At 57.7% G+C, this 15,902-nt stretch overlaps 1 protein-coding gene across 1 annotated transcript in view; it reads left to right on the top strand.

Moving 5' to 3' along the window:
* The first annotated feature begins 1,464 nt into the window (after nucleotides 1-1,464).
* LOC117871781 (spectrin beta chain, erythrocytic-like) overlaps nucleotides 1,465-15,902 on the top strand; it is a 35,873-nt gene continuing 21,435 nt past the window's right edge. The window contains exons 1-10 of the mRNA XM_034759545.1: nucleotides 1,465-1,662; nucleotides 5,769-5,920; nucleotides 7,300-7,473; nucleotides 8,265-8,356; nucleotides 8,880-8,960; nucleotides 9,360-9,475; nucleotides 10,363-10,475; nucleotides 12,990-13,177; nucleotides 13,991-14,108; nucleotides 15,137-15,295. Of these exons, the coding sequence (XP_034615436.1) occupies nucleotides 1,515-1,662; nucleotides 5,769-5,920; nucleotides 7,300-7,473; nucleotides 8,265-8,356; nucleotides 8,880-8,960; nucleotides 9,360-9,475; nucleotides 10,363-10,475; nucleotides 12,990-13,177; nucleotides 13,991-14,108; nucleotides 15,137-15,295 (1,341 nt within the window). The 5' untranslated portion in view covers nucleotides 1,465-1,514. The remainder of the gene's footprint in view (nucleotides 1,663-5,768; nucleotides 5,921-7,299; nucleotides 7,474-8,264; nucleotides 8,357-8,879; nucleotides 8,961-9,359; nucleotides 9,476-10,362; nucleotides 10,476-12,989; nucleotides 13,178-13,990; nucleotides 14,109-15,136; nucleotides 15,296-15,902) is intronic.

Genomic DNA, 15,902 nt, shown 5'->3' with positions numbered 1-15,902 from the left:
GTAGGACAACTGCCCACTCTGCAGGTATCTAGCCGGGCTTCAGGGAGGGCGAGGACTGGAACCGTCACACAAGCGTGTTTCCTGTAACTCTCTCTCTGTTTCACGGGGACTTTCCAAGGGAGCTGCCATCCTGGTCGGGAATCTTCCATCAAAATGTTTTTTCCAAGGAAAATACACTTTCCACAAAAATTTTATCAAATTTTACCAATTTTTTTCAGAATTTTATCAAATTTTACCAATTTTTTTTTAAATTTTCCCACTGGGGAAAAAAGAAATCTAAAGAAAATATTTCAGCGTGGGCCAATTCGACATTAATCTATGTCTGCCTGAGCTCCTGTGGGGCCTCATGGGAGTTGTAGTTTGGGTGCCTCGTGCCTTCATTCTCCTCTATGGGCCTGGCTGGACTACATCTCCCATGAGGCACTGCGGCAGCTCAGTGGGCACCGATTCCCACGGAACCAAGCCGAACGATGCTGATCGGAAGTGCAGACACGGAACATTTCATACCGAACTTTTTTTGGAACTTTCCATTGTTTTGCTATGTCAACTTTTTCTCCTGATTCAGGACAAAACAATATTGGAATTTCCCCGAGGCCAGGCTCTCTGGCCAGCTGGAACAACGCAGTGATGTACAAATGCCAGTGGTGTTTCGAAGCTGGCACAGCGTTTACCGCTGCTCCTTTCAGCTGTGCTGCTAGGGAGAAGTAGGCCCAGATTCAAGAGAGTATTTAGGCACAGGCTTAAAATCAAACCTATGCTTGTCTTATTCAAATTAGTGGAATTTAAGCACTTACCTGAAGTGAAACAACGGGGTCGCCAACCTGAAGCTTTCAAAAATCACGAATCAGGCCTGGAATAGCGTGAGATGGGTTTAAAAAATCTGGAGATTTTAACCAAGTAATTCTTTAGGTCACGTTTTCCAGCTTTTCTCTGCAATCAGGAGAGCTAGAAATATACTTTAAAAAAAGTTCAAGGTGAAATTCTTGCCTGATCCCAGGACTCCTGAAGTTGTGGCCTAAATATACGGCGAGGATCGGCAACCCCCGACCATGTGTTCAAGCGCTTTTCTGAATCAGGGCCTTAGTGTCTGGATAATATTCCCAACACTCATTTCTCCAGTCGGCCAGACACTGTTGCCTCACTTTCACTCAGTTCAGTGACAGGTTATTGGCATGACAAGCGATACACGCATAGAGCTGTAGGCACAAGCATACAGGGCTTCTTGTGAGTTACGTCTCCACCTACTGGGCACAGTGGTTCGAGTGTTTTCAGCTCGGCCGGGCTGTCCTACTGCTGGGGCTGCTTCAATATTTCATAACGTGCCAGAGCTTGGGGCAGAAATTGGTGCCAGTGGCCATGACGGCGCGTGGCTCCCCGGAATGAGCCGGTTGCGTGGGACGCGGCTCGTCAGTTTCCCCCGAGCGTCCCAGGGAGATGCTGACACTCACATGTGCTTTTCTGTAGGGGCCCTTTCCCCGTAACCGAAGCCAGAGCAGCTGTGGCAGGCCCGGAACATGACCTCCACCCCCGACTACGATCACTTGGAGATTCAGCAGCAATACGGCCGGATCAACGCGCGCTGGGAAGCCTCGGACGATGAGCTGGACAACGACAACAGCTCCGCACGGCTCTTCGAGAGATCCCGCATCAAAGCTCTGGCAGGTACCGCGCTTACCGCCTCCGGGCGCTTGATAGCATCGTCCCCCCTTGAGGGCGCAGCACCTCCCAGATGGAGCCCTTCTGGGCCTCTTCTTTGCTGAACCTTTGGAGACTTTGAGCAGCCCCATTGACTTAAAAACTGAGCACGCGCTTTGCTGGCGAGAGGCTGCTTTGCTGAGTTGGGGCCCCAATAACACAGCGGACGGGGTCTGGGTGTGGTGCAGTAGAACAGACCCCCTGAGCCCAGCACAGGGGACAATCAGGGTTTCCCTTGGGTAGAAGAACTCTGGGGGGCTGGGAGCTCTTCCATAAGTGGAGCACATGCCACTCCCGGGATTGGATGGTCAGTCACTGGCTGTTTGAACTAAACTCTGCCCTAGGGGTCCTGGAAACTTACTGGGGTGGCGTGTAGCCATCTGTAAGGCTCCAAGAATCTGCCTGGGTCTCTGGGGCTGAGGAGTAGCACAGACATAGGTGCCAACTCCGTGGGTGCTGCAAAAAAAAAAAAGTGGGTGCTTGGCACCCACCAGCCACAGCTGTTCAGCAGCCCCACCGATCAGCTGTTTGGCGGATGGCGGGAGGCGAGAGGCTCTTGGAGGGAAAGGGGCGGAGCGGGGTGGACAGAGGCGGAGCGAGGGCGGGGCCTCAGGAAAAGGGATTGAGCGGGCGGGGCCTCAGGGCGGAGCAGGGGTGGAACACTGACCGGGAAAAATACAATCCCTATTTCAACCTTTCATCAGAAGCCCCCAAATTCTGGGCCCAAATCCTTTTGGTTTTGGTGCTTCTGTTCTCTGGACAAACCCTGGCCGTTTTCTGCAGGGAGCTAATGCTTTTCGGAAAACGTTCAGTCAAAGCTCCCAGGCGGCTGTTGAAAACCAGCCTCAATGGAAAAACGCTGCCTGCTCTTTGCTGTGACCTTCGGCTTTCCCTGGGCGCCTTGGCTGAGCAGTCCAGGGCGCCTGCAGCGGGCGAATAATGTGGTGCCTTGATAATGATTTTTTATCCAGCATGTCTCATCAGTAGATCTCAAAGCACCTGACAGAGGAGGTTGGGATCATTATCTCTGTTTCTCAGGTGGGGAAACTGAGGCACAAAGCAGGCAAAGGACTTGCCCAAGGTTGCCCAGCAGGCAAGCAACAGAGCCAAGAATGGCGCTCACTGTACATTTATAAACAGAGTCTCAGAAAAGCATTTCTCCCCTCCCTCAGCTACTGGGAGCCCGGGTCAGGCATCTGTGTATCCTGGAATCCCTTTGCAGCCTGCTACTGCTTTCTCAGGGAGAGATGCAGAGCCCTGATGACAAACCGCGTCCCAAATCTAAGGCCTCAGTTCTGTGCAGGGAATTGTCCACTCTTTCGGGGCTCAGAGGAGGGAGGAGAGACATCAGGCAGCCAGCCATAGCGCTCTGCTCATGCGCTGCCTGGCCCTGGAGTTGTTTAGAGCAGCTAAGGGGGTGCTCTAAGCTACGCCACTGGCAGGATGCCTGTAGGGGGCTCTGCGCCTGTGGACAATTGGTGTGGCGGAGCGCCCGTCTGCCACCTCGTCACCACGCAGCAGCTCCCTGCCAGGCCCGCGCAAGTGGCACGCAGCCTGTGGAGGGGAGTATCCATCACATGGCCATGAGCCAAGGTGTCTCTCTCTGGAGAGCGATTAGATAAGGTGCGTCAGGAGCCGCCTGGAACCTGCATCCAACTGCAATTCACACGTGGGAAATGATCAGTGTGCTGGTTTCCTGGCCCAGTCTGGAGGGAGCCTGACACGCTGAAGCCATGATGGGGGCTGATGAGAACCACGTCCGCGACGCTTTTCCCAGCTCAGGGCTCCCCCTGCCCCCACCTTCACACCCATTCGTGATGGAAATTCTTTACACTGATGAAGTATTTATTGGCTTAATTTTGTTCTTCCAATGTACCAGGCTCCCGTCTGCCGCTGTGGCTCAGGAGAAGCAGCCTGTCACTGGGTGGCCCCCTCCCGAGTGCCCTGCCTCAGTTTCCCCATTTGCTTAGGAGAAAGCGCCACACCCCAGTTCAGTGTCTCTTTCCTTGAGTCAGGAGCCCCACGTTGCAGTCCAGGCTCCACCGTTTCTTTACTGCCTGCAGCTGTTAGCTCAGCCCAGCACTCCAAGCTGGACCAGTACTGGCTCCCACAGGAGCTCCTTGTAAGTGCCACCCCCAAGGCAGGAGGGGTGGGGCAGGACTCACTGCACAGGGCTGGCTGCCCCCAGGCCCCCTGGCCCGTGAAGGAACCAGCCACCCTGGCACAGCATCTGCGTGTAGCGTTTTCCCAGGGAACTCCGTGGAACTCGGTTTCCCACAGCAGAGATGCCCTCTGTGCGTGAGGCGTTGGTCCCCGCGGCCCAGGGCCCTGCTGCGCTTTCCTTTTAACGTGTGGGGCCAAGTGGAGGAGGGGAAAACCCCCTCCCCGAACAGCATTTTCTTACCAGGGCAGGATGGAGTGAGCCCGCCAGCAACGCTGGCTGCTTGCGTGTCATTCCGTCTGTTCATGCAGCAGCCAGCGGAGCGGAGGCTTGGTCCCCCGAGCCGCCTCAGGCCCTGCGCTAATCAAAACAGTAATGGAAGGAAAAGCAGGCGGCCTCACTGTGCTGCTATTACTCACTCCCCGGTCCTGGCTGTGTGCTGTAGCCCATCGCTGTCGCTAAGGAGCAATCAGACTGTTGAAATGCACTGCCCCACTGCAGCCAGAAAGCATTCCCCGTGACTGGCACACCCCAGAGCTGGGCGCAGTGCAAACGCAGCGGGGTGCATGGAGAGGAAGCGGGATAGAGACACAGGCACACGCTCGCCGTGAGGTTCTGGCTGGGTTAAGCTGCAGCCGCAGTGGCACGTCAGAGAAACCATATCCAGTGCAGGAAGGAGCCATGCACTGCACCAGGTGCTGGGTCCACGGGAGGGGGGGATTCTTAACAGTGTTTATTATTACTAATAATAACTTGTATTGCACTGCCACCCACAGGCCACAGGCAGCATTGCAGCCCCATTGCACTGGGCACTCTACAAACACTGGGGCTGATGGGAATTTTTCCACTGAGAAATACTTTTTTCATGGAAATTTGTGTTTTGGACTAAAGGGTTTTTTTTGCAAAAAGTTCTGCTTTCTAAGAAGAGTGTTCATTTTTCATCAAAAAACTGAATGGTGAAAACCTGATATATTTTAATACAGAAATATTGCAACAGTGCCTTGTAGGATTTGTAGTTCGGGTGCCTCGTGTCCCCATTCTCTTCTGTGGTCTAGGCTCCCAGCTGGACTACATCTCCCATGATGCACCATGGCCAGGGACTCCCATGATGCACCACCTTCCTTCTCCAAGAGGGGGAGACCAGGGTGCATCTTGGGAGATGTAGTCTGAGCAGGTAGCCTGGTCCACAGGGTACCTGAACAACTGCTCCCAGGAGGCAGCATGCTGCCTTTTCAGAATTGGAATGTTTCAGTTTTCAGCCAGCATTTTTCAGTATTTGAATTTCTAAAGAAAAATCAAAAATTTCCTTGCTAAGGTTAAGGGGTGACTTGATCACTGCCTATAAGGAACTAAACGAGGAACAGAAATGTGATAATAGGCTCTTCAATTTACCAGCCAAAGATCTAACAGGAGCCAGTGGCTGGAAGTTGAAACCAGACACATTCAGACTGGAAATAAGGTGTAAAAGTTTAACAGGGAGGGTAATTGACTGGAACAATTTACCCAGGATTGTGGTGGATTCTCCGTTACTGGCAATGTTTAAATCAAGATTGGATGTTTTGCTAAAAACTCTGCTCTAGGGATTATTTGGAAGCAGGTCTCTGGCCTGTGTTAGCCAGGAGGTCCGATGAGATGATCACAATGGTCCCTTCTGGCCTTGGAATGTAGGAATCTATGAAGTGTGGTGTATCATGGCCCCAGTTCAGGGAAGCATTAAAGCACAAGCTCCATGCATAGGTTTTGAGCACATTCTTCAAGCTAAGCGCATGCCTATGTGCTCTCCTGAATGGGAATTCATGCCTGACCCAGGGCCCAGGACCGCGGGGCTTGGAACAGCTGTTTCCCGGCTCCCTGTTCCGGGGTGCTGGTGCAGGACTCTGGAGCAGGGCGGTGGGCCTTTCTCCTGTTGCAGATGAGCGGGAAGCCGTGCAGAAGAAAACCTTCATCAAGTGGGTGAACTCACACCTTGCTCGCATGACCTGCCGCATTTCCGATCTCTACCTGGACCTCCGAGACGGGCGGATGCTGATCAAGCTCTTGGAAGTGCTTTCGGGAGAGCCCCTGGTGAGTTCCGTTCCTCCTTCCCCTCCGCTGGGATGCGTGATACAGGCCACACGTACTGTGCTGAGCCTTTCCTCTGTTGTCGAAAGAGGCAGTGTTGAAAGGTGGCCATCTCAGAGGGCACAGCGGAGCCAGTCTGGAAATGCTTTGCTTTGCTGCGGAGAACTTCCACGTCTCGGTGGAAAACCAGAGGCAGAAATACAGTGCCATGTGGGAGTTGTAGTCCGGGTGCCCTACGCTCCCATTCTCTCCTACGGACCAGGCTCCCCGGTGGGACTTCATCCCCCAGGATGCACCTTTGTCTCCCCATGGGAGTCCCTGTCCATGAGAATCTAGCCCGGGTGGAAGTGACCAGCAGCTCCATCTGTTAATGGTGGACCTTCCCTGGCCTCTGGGAGACGGGGGGGGGAGGGTTCTCCACCCGGGGATCCATGGACAAACACCTGCCCCACAAAAGCCACCCTCCAGCAGGCTTCTTGCTAGCAGCCTGAGCAGAGCGGCCAAGGCCTGACGAGCAGGAGGGCAGGAGGGTCTGTGCGTGTGAACATGCCCAGCCGCTAGCTCTGGGCTCGCTCGCACGTGGACGCTTCTTGCTGCCCCCACAAGCTACCAGACATTAAAACAAAGGACCCCGGAAAACATTCCCTCCTGGGCCGTGCGTTCCTCTCTGCGAAGAGCTGGTTGCCCAGCCCTGGCCTGGCTGCAGCTTCCAGCTCCGGGCTCGCTGCTTTAAACTCGCTGGGCCGGAGTCCCCGCTGCAGCTGTGGAGGAAGGTGGCGGAGTGGCCCCCACATGCGGCTCCGGGCTGGTTTGGCCCCGAAGGCTGCTCGAGCTGACTCTGGCCGCCAGGTGGGAATAGCCAGAGGGCAGAGGAGCCTGGGCATAGGCCCCTCCTGTACGTCACCATCTGGGGCGGGAGGGGCTCTGGTGGAGTGCTCTGCCCCATCCAGGATCCTCCCTCAGGGCTGGGGCGGGGGCTGCTTTGCAGCAGCAGTGTGGCTGGCCGCATCTCCTCAGCCCAGGATTGGGCCCACTGTCCATAGGCAAAAGCCCCTATAGATCTGGGCCGAATCCCTTTGTTCAAAGTCTGAGGCGCATAGCGGGGCGGGGAGGGCTCCAGGCTGCAGGGAAGGGGGTGACCGAGGCCGGCGGCGATGTGTGGGCGCAAGACATTCTCCCAGCCCGCCTGGGGAGGGTGAGTTCTGACGGGAACAGGGCAGGGAGGGCTGCGCCAGCCTGTTTCCTCTGCCCACCCGGGTTAGTTTGTAGGCTCTGCATCACACTGGCGTCTGTGCGTTCCAGCCGGCTGGGGGGCACCGTTGCACCAGGCCTGGTGGCTGCGCGTGCCCTGGGTGATTGGCTCATCATCTGTCCTCCCCCAGCCCAAGCCCACCAAGGGACGGATGCGCATCCACTGCCTGGAGAACGTGGACAAGGCGCTGCAGTTCCTCAAGGAGAAGCATGTGCACCTGGAGAACATGGGCTCCCACGACATTGTGGATGGCAACCACCGACTGGTGCTGGGCCTCATCTGGACCATCATCCTCCGCTTCCAGGTAGGCCTGGCTCTGAGCCCAGCTGGGGAGCAGGGCCGTGGGCACGTCCCCGGCTATAGCCTTTGGCAGCCAGGCTGTGCTGTGTGCAGGGAGCCGGGGGCACAGAATGAGGGGCGCTCGGCACCCGTTTACTCCCTTGTGCCAGCTCCCCGCTTCAGAGAGGGAAGCCGCCTTTGCACGGCCCGTCCTTTGTAGATGGACATGGGTGGGAGGGAGCGCAGCTGGGAGGCAGGAGCTGCAGAAGCTTCCTAAAAGTGGGGGGTCACCGGTGCCTGAAACATGGCCCCACCCTCGTGTTGCCCCTTCCCTGAGGCCCCGCCCCCACACCGCCCCTTCCCCCTGAGGCCCCGCCCTTGCACTATCCCTTTCCCCTGATGCCCCACCCTTGCACTACCCCTTTCCCCAAGGCCCCACTCCCATGCCGCCTCCTCCTCACATGGCCTCACCTCCTGCTCGCTCAGGGGGAACAGGCTGAGTCTCCGTTTGCCTGCTGGGCTGCTCCCGGGGCAGAGCCCTTGAGGAGCAGAGAGGGCGGGCGGCAGAAACTGCTGCTTGTAGGGGTGCCGGGCAGAGGGGAGAGCTGGCTTCCCAGCCCTGGGGTGCTCGGGGCACAAAAGTCTCCTGCCTCCGCCGGCCTTTCCTGGCTATTTCAGATCCCAGGACTTCCCGAGTAGCTGGGCACATACGCACCTAAGACTGCTAGACAGCGCCTCCCCTGGGGGAAGCCCCTCGGCTGTGTCCTGGGCAGCAGGCTCGGGGGCCTTCTGGAATGCTTTTTGTGCTTCTCTCAGATCGAAGACATCATCGTGCAGACTCCGGAAGGCCGCGAGACGCGCTCTGCCAAGGAAGCGCTGCTGCTCTGGTGTCAGATGAAGACCGCGGGGTACGATCCAGCTAATGCTAGGAGCTAAGAACTGTCCCCATCCCGGCATCGACAGAAGCAGCCCGGCCACACGAGTCTGGCTTACGGGATCCAGTGTTTTCCAGTCCAGGATGCTGAATCAGAACAGCATCTGGAGTTCCTGCAATCTAACGGGCGCACGAATCCCCTCGGCACCAGCGGAGGGGGTGGGGTATACATGTCTCAAATAGCCTAGTGGCCCTCTGGCTTGCTAGGCGCATCTGGCCTTCCACGATGTTCCCGGCAGTGTAAGAAGTACATGGTGTCTGTGTCTAGTGCTGAAAAGCATGGGAAGGCTGGGATCTCCCAAGTGGCCTCCTCTGGGATTCAGGCTCCCGGCTCCCCTTTGCTTTTGGTAGGTTCCTCTGCATTCCCGTGCACGTATCCAGCGCTCTGGCCCCTGTCTCCCAGGCCAAACAGCCATCTAGACCTGCCTTTCTAGGAGCCACGCCCAGCGCAGCGCTTGGGCTGGAGGGTGACGCCATGTTTCCTCTTTGTCGTGCAGCTATCCCCACGTTAACGTGACCAACTTCACCTCCAGCTGGAAGGACGGCCTGGCCTTCAACGCCCTGATCCACAAGCACAGGTAAGAGCCCCGTCACCACCCTTGCTAGCCGCTCTTCCCTCACCAACCCCTTGCCCCGTCGTTAGGGTGGGCTCCGGGACTAGGATGGCCCAGTGGTTTGTGCCCTGCACTGGGACTCGAGAGACCTGGATTCAGTTTCCTGCTTTGCCCCAGATTTGCTGGGTGACTTCGAGCAAGTCACTTAGGTGCCGTGCCTCAGTTTCCCTTCTGCCCACCGGGGATAATAGCCCTGCCCTGCTGCCAAGGAGACATGCGTTAGGGACCGTGAGGCGCCCGGATACTGCCAAGCTGGAGAAGGTCCCAGAGAGCAGCCAGGCTGTCAGCTTGGAAAGTGCCTTGTCACACGTCGTTTCATTCCGCTCGCTTAGTGCAGATCTTAAAGTTCCTCTGCATTCACAGGCCCGACTTGATTGACTTTAAGAACCTGGAGCATTCGAACGCCCGGCACAACTTGGAGCATGCCTTCAGTGTGGCCGAGCGGCAGCTGGGCATCACCCAGCTCCTCGACCCAGAAGGTAAGAGCCCCCTGGCTCACATGTACCCCACCCAGCCGAGGTTACTGCAATGCACTGCTCTGTCTCACCCTGACCTCGCACAGGGTTGGAGCTGCATGGCATAGCTTAGCGGAAAATATTAAAGGCCACCTTAAAAATGAAACTATGCCTTAGTGGTTTGTGCAAAGTGCACCCCCCCCCCCACTATGATGTTAGGGAGGAAGTGTTTCCTAGTGGGTAGAGCACTGGACTGGGTCTTTTGGTTCTATTCCTGGCTCTAGTGGGTGACCTGGGGCAAGTCATGGCCCTGCTGTGCCTCAGTTTCCCCATTTGTTAAAAAAATGGGGATGATGCTCCTGCCCGGCTTTGGAAGGTGCTTTGGGATTTACAGAGGACACGTGCTAGACAAGAGCCAGATGCCATTATTCATTTGTAATCTTTGTATGGAATGTCCTGCGCCGGGCGCTGGAGCGCTGTAAGTTTCCCGCTTGGCCTTCTTAGAACAAGTGTAAACCCAAGACGATGTCAATGGGCTTCCCCGAAAGGATCACTTCTGGTGAAATCTTTTATCAGAACAATGGCAGGAATTTCATGTTCACCACGATCCCGGGTTTCAGGGAAAGGAGACCTTACGGCGGTGTTGTCGAGAGAGGTTTGCTTTTGAAAATGGGCCCCTTTCAGACGCTGTGGCATGGAATGTTTTAACGGTTGTTTTAACTTGCTCTGCCATCGCGTGTGGGTGACTCCATCCCAGTGGGTAAATGGGATGCTCCGGCACACATGACTGGGGATGACGGTTTAGTGTTAGGCCTCGGTATTGATGCATCACAAGGCTACTGCTCACGATTTCAAGCCAGGACTTTTGTCCCAGCATCCTTCACTGCTTTCTCGCCCTCTCTGCTGTGCAGATGTCTTCACGGAGAACCCCGATGAGAAATCCATCATCACTTATGTGGTGGCGTTTTACCACTACTTCTCCAAGATGAAGGTTCTGGCGGTGGAAGGGAAACGGGTCGGCAAGGTGAGCGTGGAGCCCTTGGCCCCCGACTCGGCGCGCTTGGGCCTTCTCTTGTGCTATGACCTTCCATTTCTTCTTTTCAGGCTTCATTGAGCCGAACGCCATTCTTCAAGTTCACAGGAAGCATATAAAATATGCACAAGCAAGGGAAACCAAGCAGACCCTACCAAAACATAGCCGTGGAGAGCTGTATCACAGCACCTCCTCTGCAGGGATCTCCTGGGCCTGCTCTGATTTAGATCAGAGCCACGTCACAGTCCGTTCTTTGGTTTAGTCCTTAATTCAAAGGGCCAGGCCCTGAGCTGGTGTGAATTGACTCCTTTGGAGTCAGTGGGTGCACGCCAGGCGAAGGTCTAGCCCAAGACGTTGATACAAAGCAGTGTGTGCCAGTGAGGTACACACGAGCTCTTGTGTCTTCTAAGGGTTGTACAAATTGGTACTTACAGCGCATGAACCAGCTGCCTCTTAATCTCCTTTTGGATAAGCCAGCAGAGGCTTCTCGCGCTAGCGGGCAAAGGCAGAAAGCGAGTCCGTGGCAGGGCGGGGAATTTAGATAAATCCGGGCTAGAAAGAAAGTGCAAATTCTTAACAGGAAGGGGAGTTATGCAATGGAAAAACAGACCAGGGACGGGATGGGGTACTGGGTTCTCCATCACTTGGCATCTGTAAATCCAGGCTGGATTGTCTCTTTGAAAGCCCCGCTCTGGCTCAACCCTGAGTTCTGGGCTGGCCCAGGGATGGCTGGAGGAGGCTCTCTGGCCTGGTCTGGGCCCTGAATGGGCCCTGCTGACCTTTAAGGCCTATGAATCTGTGAAACCAGCAGAATCTGTGAAACCTCTTTAAGGCCCAGCCACCCTCCGCCAACAGCACTTTCCATCCCCCTCATCTCTGAGCCCCAAGGCCCCTAACTCAGTCCCTTCTCCCAGCTTCAGAAACTGAGGGGTTAGGACAGGGCCTGGCCAGGAAACATCAATTCCCTTTCGTGAAAAATGTCCAGGTTTCAGGTGTTTGTTTTTATTCTGCAGCAGCACAACAACTAGCCCCTTCTCGTGCAAGGGCCACGAGAAAACGAAAGGGAACGAGCGAGAAAGAGACAGCCGTAGCCCAACTAAGCATGGTCTGGTGGTCAGGCCTCTGGCCTGGGATGTGGGGGGCCCAGCCCTAGCCCACCCCAGCATGGCCCGGTGGTCTAGGGTTGCCAACTTTCTACCCACACAAAACCGAACACCCTTGCCCCACCTCACCCCTCCTCCGAGGCCCCGCCCATGTTCTACCTCTTTTCTGAGGCCCCGCCCCTGCTCTTTCCATTCCCCCCACCCCCCGTCGCTCCCTCTCTTCACCCTCACTCACTCATTCATTTTCACCAGGCTGGTTCAGGGGGGCTGGAGTGCGGGAGGGGGTGAGGGCTCCAGCTGAGGGTGCAGGCTCCGGGGTGGGTCCAGGGATGAGGGGTTTGGGGTGCAGGAGGGGGGGTCTGGGCTGGGGGGTGGAGCCAAGGGGTTCGGAGTATGGGTGGGCACTCTGGGCTAAGGCAGGGGGTTGGGGTGTGGGAGGAGGTACAGGCTCTGGGCTGGGGGTGCGGGTTCTGCAGTGAGGCCAGAAATTAGGGGTTCAGGGTGTGGGAGGGGGCTCCGGGCTGGGGCAGGGGGTTGTGGGGGGCTGTGATGGCTCCGGATTGGGGTGCAGGTTCTGGGGTGGGGCTGGGGATGAGAGGTTTGGGGTGCAGGAGGGTGATCCGGGCTGGGACCGAGGGGTTCGGAGGGTGGGAGGGGGCTCCGGGCCGGGGCAGGGGGTTGGGGTGCGAGGGGGTGTGATGGCTCCGGATTGGGGTGCGGGTTCTGGGGTGGGGCTGGGGATGAGGGGTTTGGGGTACAGGAGGGTGCTCTGGGCTGGGCTCGAGGGGTTCGGAGGGCGAGAGAGGGATTAGGGCTGGGGCAGAGGGTTGGGGCCTGGGAGGAGGTCAGGGGTGCAGGCTCCGGGCAGCATTTACCTCAAGCAGCTCCCTGAAGCAGCGGCGTGTCCCCTCTCTGATTCCTACATGGAGACACAGCCAGGCAGCGCTACGTGCTGCCCCGTCCGCAGGCGCCACCCCCGCATCTCCCATTGGTCATGGTTCCCAGCCAATGGAGGTTGCGGGGGCGGTGCGTGGAGCGGGGGCAGCGTGTGGAGTCTATGGCTGCCCCTACGCGTAGGAGCCGGAGGGGGGACATGCCGGCTGTTTCCCGGGCGCCACCAACCGGACAGTCAACGGCCCTGTCAGCAGTGCTGACCGGAGCCACCAGGACTCCTTTTTGACCGGGTGTTCCAGTCCAAAACCGGACACCTAATCACGCTACAGAGGTCAGGGCTCTGGCCTGGGATGTGGGGGGCCCAGCCCCAGCCCAGCGTGGTCCTGTGTTTCCCTTGCATACCCTCCCTGGGCACATGCACCCGGAGCGGGTCCCTGCCATGCAGGAGCACAGCCGCTGCCAGTGGCAGCAGCCGGCAGTGTTCATTGTTCTCCTCTGCTTGTCGAAGGTGATGGACCACTTGATGGAGACGGAGAGGATGATTGAGAGGTACGGAGGGCTGGCCTCTGACCTGCTGACCTGGATCGAGCAAACCATCACCGTTCTCAACAGCCGCACGTTTGCCAACTCCCTGACGGGGGTGCAGCAGCAGCTGCAGTGTTTCAGCACCTACCGCACCGTGGAAAAGCCCCCCAAGTAAGCAGCTCCTGGGTTAGGAAGCCAGCTCTGCTGTACTTGCCTTCACCACTCTCTTTAAGGCGCTTTTCAGCCATCCCGCTCAAGGAGCCGTACAAAGGAGGTAGCCTTATCTCCATGGTCCAGGTGGGGAAACCGAGGCACGGAGCAGCCATGACTCACCCAAGGTTGCAGCACAGATTGGTGGCAGAGCTGGGACTCAAACCCAGCTCTACTTGATTCCCACACCAGTGCCCTGCCCACTAGACCACACTGCCTCTCTTAATAATGATCCTTGACTGAAACGAAGTCCAAAGCAGTGGTTCTCAACCTTTATGGGCTCGGGATCCGCTTGTAACAGTTTATGGCCTGTCATGACCCAGTAAATAGTCTGGGGTTGGAGGCTGTGGGGTCAAATCCGGCCCCCCCAGAGGGTTGGGGTTTGGGTCCTGCCTGGCCCTCACCCCATAGTGACGGCTCCTGCAGCTCCTGTGCTGTGCGTCTGGCAGGGCTTGGGGCTCTGCTGCGGGCGTTACAACCTCTTCTCTGCACTTGGCCCAGTTTGCATTCATCTTTCATGAGCCTGGGTGACCAGAACTGCTCACACTATTCCAGGGGAGGCCCTACCAATGCCTCGCACAGTGGTACGTTAGCTATCCCCCGTGGAAACACGAGTAAGTTCAGCCCATAATCACCCGGATGTTCTGCTTCCGGCTTGCTGAGCCCTGAACAGCCCGCCTGTTACTGATGCCAGAGTTTGGACAGCGCTGTCCCTCAGCGACGGGGCTGGCTCGGTCCGCCCATTGTCCGTAATCTCTCCCTTTCGCCGCGCAGGTTCCAGGAGAAGGGGAATCTCGAGGTTCTGCTCTTCACCATCCAGTCCCGGATGCGAGCTAACAACCAGAAAGCGTACACCCCTCACGAAGGGAGACTCGTGTCCGACATCAACCGGGTACCTGGAACTCCTGCTTCCCACCTGCATCGGGAGCGGGAGGGGGGACGTGGTCACTTGGGGGTGGGGTGACTGCAGCTCAGGGTGACGGTCCCCAGCCAGCTTCGATCTAGCAAATAGCAGCGGAGCGGCGGCAGTCTAGGTTAGCCCAGGTGAGGTTACACAGCCCATGCTGCTGCGGCTTCACCCGCACCCGAGCAGGCTAGATCCAAGCTACACGTGAGATCTGATTGCAGCGTAGACAGGCCCTGAGACGCCGTCCAGAATGGGTGGGGGGGGCCTCACCGGCTGGCCGCACTCTTTGGCTGGACTCCGCTTTGGATGCCCGTTTTGCAGCTCGCCCATTGACCCCAGTTGTCGCCATACACCCAAGGGGAAGGGCTGGGGGGAAGGGCTAGCTGGCGTAGAGCACTTAGCCCCATGCTCAGGACGGGCGCTACGAGCTCACATGGAAGCCAGGGGGAGTTAAACATGCCCTTAACATTAGGCGTGTGCTTCCCTGGCTTTCCTTACGGCTCAGCGAGCGTTTCCCATGTAAGTACAGAGAGATACAATATAGATTTCAGTGCGGCTACAAGGGAGGGAAGATCTCGTTGCTGAAGCAGCAGGATCAGGGCCGGCTCCCGCTTCTTTGCCGCCCCAAGTGGCGAAGAGAAAAAAAAAAAAATGCCGCGATCGGCGGCACTTCGGCAGCTGCTCTACCGCGACTCTTGATTCTTCGGCGGCAATTCGGCAGCCAGGCCTTCCCTCCGAGAGGGACCCGCCGCCGAATTGCCGCCAAAGACCCGGACGTGCCGCCCCCTTCCATGGGCCGCCCCAAGCACCAGCTGGTGCCTGGAGCCGGCCCTGAGCAGGATGTCCGTGGGGCCAAAGGCCATTGGGGGAGGCAGCCAGCAGGGGAGCAGAACGCTTTCTGGCTGGTCCTGCAATGGGCCGTCTGTTAGGACCGTTATTAGCCCTTTCTGGGCCTGCCAGCTGGTTTCGCGTGCCCAGCGAAGCCTCACTCTTTCCGTGATGCCTCTGAGCAGGCCTGGGAACGGCTGGAGAAGGCGGAGCACGAGCGGGAGCTGGCCCTGAGAAACGAGCTCATTCGGCAGGAGAAGCTGGAGCAGCTGGCCAGGCGCTTCGACCGCAAGGCGGCCATGCGGGAGACGTGGCTGAGTGAAAACCAGCGCCTGCTGGCCCAGGTACGGGGCGCGGGCCGCCAATGGGGAGACAGAGAAGTAGAGTTGCCAACTCTCCCAGTTTCACCGGGAGTCTCCCAGAATCAGGCCCTATCTCCCAGAGGCTACTGCAGCCAAACTGGGAGATTTGGGGCACTAATAGTCCGGCAGCAGAGTGGGACTAAGAAGGCTCCCTGCCTGCCCTGGCCCTGTGCCACTCCCGGAAGCAGCCAGCACCGACCTTGCAGCCCGAGGGGGAGGAGGTCTCTCTGCACTGCCTCCACTCTGAGCACCGACTCCACAGCTCCCATTGGCCGGGAATTGCGGCCAATGGGAGCTGTGCAGTTGGTGCCTGCAGGCAGGGGTGGCACACAGAGACCCCCGGCCCCTCCACCTAGGAGTTGCTGCCAGAGGGATGTGCCGGTCGTTTTCGGGAGTCGCCCAACGTAAGTGCCGCCCCCCTCACCTCCTCCCGCACCCCAGCCCCCTACCCCAGCCTAGATCCTGCACCCCTCACCCAAACTCCCTCTCAGAGCCTGATCCCGCACCCCCTCCTGCACCCCAACCCCCCGCCCCAGGCTCAGTCTGGAGCCCTCTCCCACACCAAACTCCCTCCAAGAGCCTGACCCCC

The sequence above is a fragment of the Trachemys scripta genome, chromosome 2, assembly GCF_013100865.1.
Source record: "Trachemys scripta elegans isolate TJP31775 chromosome 2, CAS_Tse_1.0, whole genome shotgun sequence".
NCBI classification, from domain to species: Eukaryota; Metazoa; Chordata; order Testudines; family Emydidae; genus Trachemys; species Trachemys scripta.
Note: the sequence above shows the minus strand (reverse complement) of the source record. Positions and strands in the feature narration are given on the sequence as shown.